General features: G+C 40.7%; 1 protein-coding gene across 2 annotated transcripts in view; it reads left to right on the forward strand.

Annotated features, from left to right (window-relative positions):
* Sema5a (semaphorin 5A) overlaps positions 1-9,923 on the forward strand; it is a 424,233-nt gene that overhangs the window by 398,165 nt on the left and 16,145 nt on the right. For both annotated transcript variants that reach the window (XM_055618999.1, XM_055619000.1), the window contains 2 exons: positions 4,855-5,080; positions 7,922-8,140. In XM_055618999.1, coding sequence (XP_055474974.1) covers positions 4,855-5,080; positions 7,922-8,140 — 445 coding nt within the window. The remainder of the gene's footprint in view (positions 1-4,854; positions 5,081-7,921; positions 8,141-9,923) is intronic.

The raw sequence follows: 9,923 nt of genomic DNA on the forward strand, positions 1-9,923 counted from the left end.
TTTATTATTTCTTTTTTAATTTTATTTTTTTCACAGTTTATTCATTATATATCCTGATTGAAGTCCCCTTCCTCAAACCCTCCCTCCCTCTTTCCCTCATCCCCTCTTTCCCTCACCCCTAGTCCACTGAAAGGGACTCCTCTACCATCTGCCCCTAGCTTGTCAAGTCTCATCAGGACTGCCTGGATCCTCTTCCTTTGTGGCCTGTTAAGTAAGGCCTCATCAACAGGGACAAGTGATCAAAGAGCAGGCAACTGAGTTCATGACAGAGGCTGCTCCTGTTCCCCTTACTCAGGAATCCACATGGAGACTGCCCACCCATGGCTACATTGGCTACCTCTGAGCTACACTTACAAGACTTAGCAGAAAAATAAGGGGTGGGGGATGGAGGAGCCATGTATCTCACAGATTTCTGGATTAAAATTTTAAATGGATGGTATTATCTTTGCCACCTGGGATACAGCATCCATAGGGAGTGCGTTAAGAGGGATTTCTTAAATAGCCTCACTAACTATCCTACTTCTATTAATTTCTACCAGAATAGTAAGAATCAGATGTTGTAAGTAATTGTAGTTAACGCCTTAAAATTTTTTAATCAATATTTCTTTATTGTTTAATAATGTGCTAGTGCTTTAAATTTGGATAGTCTTTACAGCAGTAAACTGTAGCATACACTTTCAGGTAAACCATCTAAGGGATTTCAATTAAACTGAATCACTGTGTAATTGGGGAATTAAGATAAAACATATTGGCCTCACCATTCCCTAGCCTTTCATACTTAGATACATCAAGCAAATGCAGGCATGATCCAGCCCCAGAGAAAGGTGAGCCAAGTCCTGAGTTACATCCTAAACATTTGAGGTGATAACACAGAGACATATGCAGTCATTGGAGACTTAGACATGAGTCCATATTGATCTTCTGTTGCAGTGAACTATACTGATGGCTAGGAATGTGTGTGACATTCTGTCCTTCTGACGGATGCCAACCAAGACATTGGAAGCAATTTTCAAATGCTAGTACCACCCACAGATTTCAAAGGTTGGACATCATCTGGAATGAAGCTGGGTGTTTTGGGGAGTAGCCTTATAACTTATAAAGACACAAGTATTCTACAGGGCATGTTGAAGTCTGGGGTACTTAAAAACTGCACAATTGACAAATCAACCCCTCAACTGCATTTTAAGTCAGTGCTATTAAGGAATTCCTAAATACTTGCCCAGCCAAGCTGGCATAGGCATCAGACAGTGTTGTATGTAGTGTTATATGGTTCTTTCAACCAAGCACCCTTCACAATAGGCACAGAAGAGCTAAGATAAAGACTTACTCTTCTCTCTGATCGCCTCTATGCCAAGTGCAAGAGAGAGCACACACACGCTGCATCTGCCTCCTTGCCTAAGTGGGTTTACAGGATTCACTGGGGCTGTTTTTTCATTAAGGAGACAATATCCTAAAGGTTACTGTCCACAGAGAAGAATGAAGTCATCCATCTTTCTCTTTTGATTAGAATGAAGATGGGGTGAACTGATAGGAATGGCCAGGGGTATTAGGTCAGAGAAACAGCTATAGTAGCTCTGCATGTTCTTTGTTCATTTCCCTTTGTGTTACAAACATAACTACTAAGTATTTCTCAGTGTAGAACAGGATGAACATTAAGAGAAGACTACTTAAAAGAATTAGAACAATGATGAGTTAAGAGTGTGGTAGCTGGAGCTGCTCTCACAAGCACTCAGGGATGACCATTTCTTTTTTTTCTTTATTAATTACACTTTATTCACTTTGTATCCCCCCTGTGATTCTCTCCCTCCTCCCATCCCAAGCCCTCCCTTCCTCCACCCTCTGCATGCATGCCCCTCCCCAAGTCCACTGATAGGGGAGGTCTTCTTTTCCTTCCTTCTGATCCTAGTCAATTAGGTCTCATCAGGAGTGGCTGCCTTGCCTTCTTCTGTGGCCTGGTAATGCTGCTTTCCCCTCAGGGGGAGGTAATTAAAGAGCAGGCCAATCAGTTCATGTCAGAGATAGTCCTGTTCCTATTACAATGGAACCCACTTGGATACTGAACTGCCATGGGCTACATCTGTGCAGGGGTCTTAGGTTATCTCCATGCATAGTCCTTGGTTGGAATAGCAGTCTCAGGAAAGACCCCTGTACTCAGATGTTTTGGTTCTGTTGCTCTCCTTGTGGAGTTCCTGTCCTCTCCAGATCTTACTGTTTCCCAATTCTTTCCTAAGATTCCTTGCACTCTGCCCAAAGGTTGCCCATAAGTCTCAGCATTTATATTGATAGTCTGCAGGGCAGAGCTTTTCAGAGGTCCTCTTGACTTGTTCCCTCTTTTCTCCTTCTTCTGATGTCCAGCCTCTTAGCCTTTCTGGATAGGAATTGAGCATAGCCCAGATGCCCCTCAGTGGAGGAATGGATGCACAAATTGTGGTATATCTACACAATGGAATATTACTCAACAATAAAAAACAAGGAAATCATGAAATTTGCAGGTAAATGGTGGGATCTGGAAAAGATCATCCTGAGTGAGCTATCCCAGAAGCAGAAAGATGCACACGGTATATCTCAATACTCACTCATATAGACATATAATATAGGATAAACCTACTAAAATCTGTACACCTAAAGAAACTAATCAAGAGGGAGGACTCTTGCTAAAATGCTCAATTCCTATCCAGAAAGGCAAAGAGGCTGGACCATTTCTTCTGTGGCTAGAAACTCACTAATCCTGTATTAGGAAGATTGGTTTTTCAGGTCCTAACACCAGAAAAATAGAAAAAATGAGATTCCATTGTTTTCACTGAAAAAATAAATTAATCTAGAATGACAGAGGTTAGCCTGTGGGGAAAAAAAAGACTTTACATAGCCACCAACTGAGACTTTGAGCTTAGAGAGATCTGTTTTCCAGTTGCCTATTTGTTGGCATTTAGAAATTGTGTTTCAGAAATTTCCGTGCTGATAAGGACAGCTGGATCTCTATGCCCAAACTATTTATGGGAAGAAGAAGGAAAAAAACAGAAAGGAATAAATTAGAGACTACCTTGTAAACTAAGGGGAGGATAAAGAAATTTAAAAATAAGAGAAAAGATGATACATTCAAAGTTGAAGCAAAGGGATCTTATCCCGATGATAGAGTTTCAGTAAGAACAACGGAGGGTGGTAGAGAAGCATTACAAAGCCACTAAGAAATTTTCTAAAACAAGTAAAAAAATATATATATATCAGTTTATAGGTTAAAATAGATTTCAAAATAACCCAAATGCAGGTGCATTTCTCAACAGTGTCACTGAGAGAAAAGAACACAGGAAATGTTCCCTTCTGAAGGAAATTCACTTTTGACCTAAAATTTCTACCAATAACTTACTATAGAGAAGCATAAAGATCTCATGTAAAGATAAATAAGCATGAGGCGTTTGTGTCTTGAAGAAATCCGTACTTAAGAATGCCACTGCAGGATTTGCTCCAGCACAAGGAAGCTGACTAAGGGAAAGGACGACTTTCTCGGCAAGAAATAAGAAAGAAAAGAAAGACTGGCCAGAAGCGCACAGAGTCAGCATGACTGTGCTTGCCTTTCTCTTGGTTTTCCTTGAGAATCTACCATAAATGCCATCCCTTTCATTTTTCCCCAGAATTACTACATTTCCCCCCAGAATTCATGTGCTCCTTTTTTTTTTTTTTTTAGAAAACCTGCTCTGTCCATTTGGTGTTTGCTATACAAGTGTATAGCATCAACTGCATCTACTGCTGCAACATGGGTAACTTCCGGGTTGCCAGGTCCCTGGATAAATCTGCTTCCTTTCCCCAGCAGCCATCAGTTGCCAATAGTTCCTCAGTTAGGGGCAGGATTGCATTAGCCTCTCTGTCAACCATGCTGGGATTTTGGATGGCTTGATGTTGTCAGATCCTGTATGCGCAGTCACCACAGTTGAGTTCATAAGTGCAGTGGTGCTGTTGTGTCCTGAAAAATGACTTAGCTCTTGTTTTTGGTTTAGCATTAATTTAAAAATTTACAGTATGGTCATACATAGGTACGTTATGTTGTTGATTTTTCTCCTAGTGAAATAATCTTTATGGCTAAATGGAGGAATTATGGCACAAAACTGCCTCAAAGGCCAACTGTTTCCTCCTGTTCTGTAGCTGTAGTATTTATTAACAAGTACCTAAGTAAATGTGCCAGTGACTTTTTTTTTATAATTTATGTCCTGTTTCCATCCCACTCTGGAAGTGTGTCTGTCTTGATAGACCTTCAAATCTGTTCTCTACTGAGCTTCTAGGACCCTCCAACCTGTGATTATATGTAGTCATGAAACGATGGAATAGAAATTGAGAAATGTCATAAATTAATAGAAAAACTACAGGAGAAAATCTTACAGGCTGGGACATCATGCCCTGTGCTGTGTGGATGCTCCTCTACTCCAGTGCTACTAATCTACTGCCAAGGCTTCTAGTAGTCATTAATGTCAAACTAAATCATCTGGGGTCTAAAAAACATATTCTATGTCTAACATTTTAATAAAACAGCTAAACAAACAACAAGATAAATAGCATTGTTAGTAATTTACTATGTAGAAGGAAGGCGACATTTTAAGAAGTTGCCTTTTTTTCACATGCAATTTGTTTACTGTCTCATGTTTATTGTCTGCACAGGACAAAACCCAGGTTTCTTCTGGAGTGACTTGAGAATTACGTGCTCTGTTAGGTGACACTCTAACACAAATGTCGTTTTAGCTTGGTAAGGTAGCTTTGAGTGTCTAAGGAGGCAGAGTTTGAGGACCTGTGACATACCCTAAGAGGAGTCCCCACAGGCTAGCTGTGTGCTGTGGGGTAAGACATTCTGTGCATCCTCTCCTCCAGGAATACCAGCCATGTAACACCAACGCATGCCCAGAGCTGAAGAAGACCACACCGTGGACTCCCTGGACACCTGTCAACATCTCCGACAACGGTGGCCACTATGAGCAGCGTTTCCGATACACCTGTAAAGCTCGCCTGCCGGATCCAAATTTGCTGGAAGTGGGGAGGCAGAGGATCGAGATGCGGTATTGTTCCAGCGATGGAACCAGTGGGTGCTCCACAGATGGTGAGCCGGCTCTGTAGGGACTGACCACTTTGCAGAAAGCCTTTGACCTTATCTTTAAGGAAATAGAAAAATAGGGGAAGCCCCTATTCAAACAATGTTGTGCTTATGGTAGATACAAAATAGTTCATGTGAGATTTATTTAGTATAAAGGAGTATGATGAAAACTGTAGTTGAGATAAAAATAATAGCTAAGTACTAGATTTCCCTCTTAAAAAAAACCACAGTAGACAAAGACAGTAAAAGTATATTTCTTTATTTAGACCAAATAGTGATTTTTTTTTGTCCTAGCAGTTTTGTGAGTCCCTTCAATGTGGCTGTGGAAAGCCCAAGGCAGATCCGGCTTCACCCTATCCCTGTCGTGTTGGCACCTCAGGCAGATCTGCCCGAGAGTTCAGCTGCCTCGGGAATGGTTGAGCCTGTCTCCCAACAGCTTCTTTGTTTGCCTTGTCTTTCTTTTTTTAAACACTTCCATCTAATTGCACAAAATATATTCTAGTTCTTAAAAGGAAAGAGACACTCATAGAGGAGTCCCTAGAGGATGGGCTCATGAGAAGGACAGTTAAATATTGTGACAGAACATTCATGGGAATTTCTGAGCACTCTGTGATTGTGATCTTACTTGGTTCTCCCAACATGAGTGTAACACAGAATGTCCTAGAACCATTACTATTATTTTCATAGATCAGTGTTCAGACATAGGGAGGTCCCTCCAGGGATGGCGATGGCTTATTGGAACATGCAAATAGGTAGTGCTTATAGAGGGCACTGGGTGTTTCTTCTCCTGTCCGAAGCAAGCTCTGAGGGACGGGGCCACGCTGCTCTCATCCCCATGCCTCCTTTGGGAGCAGGCGGTCTGCCCGGACACCTGAGAAACAACTGTTCTTATCAAGCCCTATTCACCTTCAAAGCACCCATCTTTACCCACTATATTTGCACCCATCTTTACCTACTATATTTGCAGGTATTGACATAGCTCAGATTGCTGAGGCCTACATTTCAACAATACAGCTCCATGTTTCTTACAAGAAAGAGAGAGTCTTCTCTTATGATGGATCTTATGGAAATAAATGTACAACTCAGAACTAATACCATCACCTGAAAGATAAGCAGCAGATAACAGTCAGTCTTGGTTTTATTTTTGTTTTATAAAAACCTGCTGTTGCTTGAAAAAAAGATTTACTTGCAAATTTCAAGAGAAGAATGAGAAGAATAAGAGGAGACCCAACTGATAAGTGTATATTCTTTAAGAGTGTGCTTGTCATTTCAAGCAAGATTCTGAGATAAAACATGAGAATTCAAAGATGCAGTTCATTTATTATTTCATTTTTTTTCTGTTTTATCTTATGATTTCAGTATAATTATAGACCATATAATTTCATAAATACATCTATGCCCTATGAAGTTTTTTGAAGTCTAAGAGGAAAATGCATATCCTTAAATATTATTACGTGTTCATCTTATATTAATGTTTTCATTTCACTTGTTAGATATGGTACTCTTTTGCCCAAGTCACTTACAACCTTATTCTGTACAGGCCATGAACATTATTTATTGTGGCATCAAAGTGAAAAGATGAAAATAAATTATGGTATATCTTTGTAGGTGATTTTATTTTCCTTCCCAAACTTATTATTTTTATTCCTCCCATTCTCATATATGTATAAAACCAAAGCTTGCATTTAAATATTAATAGTAAATATTCAGAAAAAGAAACTTTTTAATTTTTAAAGACTTTTATAAAAATTATATAGTTTTATAATTACAAATTATGAGTTTTTATAAAAAACTTGCATTTTGTTGTATGTATCTTGTATTTTATTTTAAAATGTAAGTATCATCCATAGTACAAAGAAAGGCAAACAGTCTATGTTTTGATGGCTTTGTATTCTAATAATCATCCTTATGTCGTGTTACTGCTGTCTTGAAAACTGAAAATTGGACTTATTTGCTTCTGACCACACAAAAGGGGGCTTAATTGTCCATCACTTTTTTTATTGATAATCCACAGAAGCTGCTCATTTCAGAAAGCTTCTCCTGATGTCTTTTCTCAGAAGAACATCCTGATGACACTTCACCATTTCTAAGCAAACAAGAAAGTTGCTCAGAAGTGGCTGTGGGTGTTGGGTATTTGCTTGCTTGTGAGAATGATTGCCTACTCCTTCACCCAATAGATAGTGAAGTGTGGATGAAAACATCACTATGAGAGTCAATGACTGAATTGTTTTAATATTGTATTGGGCTGCATCTTCCTCAAACAAATTTTGACTGAGTCTGATTAAGTAAGTTAAAATGCTCAGAGCACACCTGATATGAAGACCTTAGTCTTTAAAATTCAGCTCACGTATTCTTAGAGTGGTCACCCATCTTCACTCACCCCACCCACACCCCCACTCCCTACAGCTCCGTTTTGTTAGCAAGAATGCTTGCAACATCATAGGATTAGCAAGCTTACTTGGGAGGGTGGAACTGCTGTCTGTATGGCCTGTTGATTCAAGGGAGATTAATGCTGATCCTTTCACAGCATGAAATCACACTGAAAAGGTGGACTGTGAAGGAACAGGTCTAAGCTGTGTTTGAGAAGAATTACCAAAAAGAGAAGATTTACCAGTGTGGACTTGCTGACTGCAAATGTGTTAGTATATCCAAATGGCATACCATGTCCAACCTACTTGGATAGTGACTGTAGAAATCAAGTCTTGAGCTATCGGAGGCTGCCATTCAGGTGCAGAGAGCTTTGGCTTTTGAAGTATGAAGGGTTCAGTTGATTGTTCTAGACATAAAGCACACAGCCTACACAAGAGTAAAAATCCCTACTGAATCACACTTTGGGTTTTCTGGCAGGCCTTTCTGGAGACTTTCTACGAGCTGGGAGATACTCTGCCCATACAGTCAATGGGGCATGGTCAGCCTGGACATCCTGGTCACAGTGCAGCAGGGACTGCAGCAGGGGCATTCGGAACCGGAAGCGTGTTTGCAACAACCCAGAACCCAAATATGGTGGCATGCCATGCCTTGGTCCATCCCTGGAGTTCCAGGAATGCAACATTTTACCCTGCCCAGGTAAGTGCATTGCAGTGTGGAAAAGACTGGAGAAGTTGTGTTCGTATAGCTTTAAGTATTGGAAGACATTCAAAGCCACTGGAGACCTCTCCCCATTTGAGAGGCTCATTCTTAATAAGTGTGGGAGGTGATGGTGGTACCTGTTGGTAACTAGACAGGATGGAAGAAAAAGGTATAACAAAAGAGTCCTGGATTCCTCACCCACCCTGGCTATCTAGTCCCAAGCCATTTCCACCGCTTTAAAATTTCCCTTTATCCCAGGGCTGGCAAGATTCTTCTCAGATATTGCCTGGTACAAAGACCAAACATCATATGGAATGAATTACATCTATGTCCTGAATTTACAAGAAACCACAATATTGTCATGAATATTGTCACTTTGTCTTACTTACAGTTACTATGGCTGTGACGAAACACCATAACCAAAAGTAACATGGGGAAGAAAGTGTTTATTTCACTCATAGTTCCATATAACAGCTCATCATCAAAGCAATATGGGCAGGAAGTCAGAATGGGAACTGGATACAGGAGCTGATGCAGAGGCCATGGAGGAGTACTGCCTACTGGATTGCTCCCTTTGGCTTGCTCAGTCTGCTTGTTTACAGAACCCAGGACTACCAGTCCAGGGATGGTGCCACCTACAATGGGCTGGCCCACTACCATTAATCACTATTAAGAAAATACCCTACAGTCTTTTTGATAGCCCAAGCTTATGGAGGCATTTTCTTTTTTAATTTAATTTCATTTTTATTAATTACAGTTTATTCACATTGTATCCAAGCTGTAGCCCTCTCTCCCATACCCCCTAAATCTCCACCTCCTTCCCTTTTTCCCATATGCCCCTCCCTCATTCCAATGATAAGGGAGGTCCTCCTCCTCCTCTTCCATCTGACCCTAGTCTATCAGGTACTCATCAAGACCGGCTTCATTTCCTACCTCTGTGGACCGGTAAGGCTGCTCCTCCCTCAGGTGGAGGTGATCAAAGAGCCAGCCCCTGAGTTCATGTCAGAGACAGTCTCACAAAAGACCCCTCTGCCAAGATTTTTTTTGGTTTTGTTGCTCTCCTTGTGGAACTCCTGTCTGCTCCAGGTCTTTCTATCTACCCCTTCTTTCATAAGATTCCTTGCACTCTGCCCAAAGATTTGCTGAGACTCAGCATATGTGTGTGTGTGTGTGTGTGTGTGTGTGTGTGTGTGTGTGTGTGTTTTGATGTTCCTGCTCTCAGATGATTTTAGCTTATTTCAAGTCTGAGTAGCTAGCACATAGTCACTAATAATGTCAGCCTAGTACTGTCACTGATTCCTGGTTTGGTAGCATGATGCAATGCTGTGGCCACATCAGTTGATAACATACTATCTAGAATCAACAGATAAGCCAGCCAAGGTACAGTGAGCCTAGTATTGAGGGAGTCATTAGTAGGAGCCTAGTAAGGAGTTGGTCAAATTGACAAGCAGGAAATCCTATGTAGGGGAGCCTCTTTCCAAATATTGGGTATATTTGTTTTAAAGGCATAAAAATCTTAGCATTTTTCCTATAGATAAATAGAACATTCGCAATTACTTGAATAATAAACTGCCATGTAAGAGTTTAATAAGCATATGTTGCTGAGATGGTAGGTGGATGGATGAATGCCTAGATGGGTGAAGAGATGAATGTCTGGGTTGTTCTTTGACTGGGTGGATGGGTGAGTAGGCGAATAAATGAATGAATAAATAAATAAATGAATGGACTGGGTAGATGGATGGATGGATGGATGGATGGATGGATGGATGGATGGATGGAT

This window comes from Psammomys obesus, unplaced genomic scaffold, assembly GCF_907164565.1.
Source record: "Psammomys obesus unplaced genomic scaffold, mPsaObe1.curated_primary_1811, whole genome shotgun sequence".
NCBI classification, from domain to species: Eukaryota; Metazoa; Chordata; class Mammalia; order Rodentia; family Muridae; genus Psammomys; species Psammomys obesus.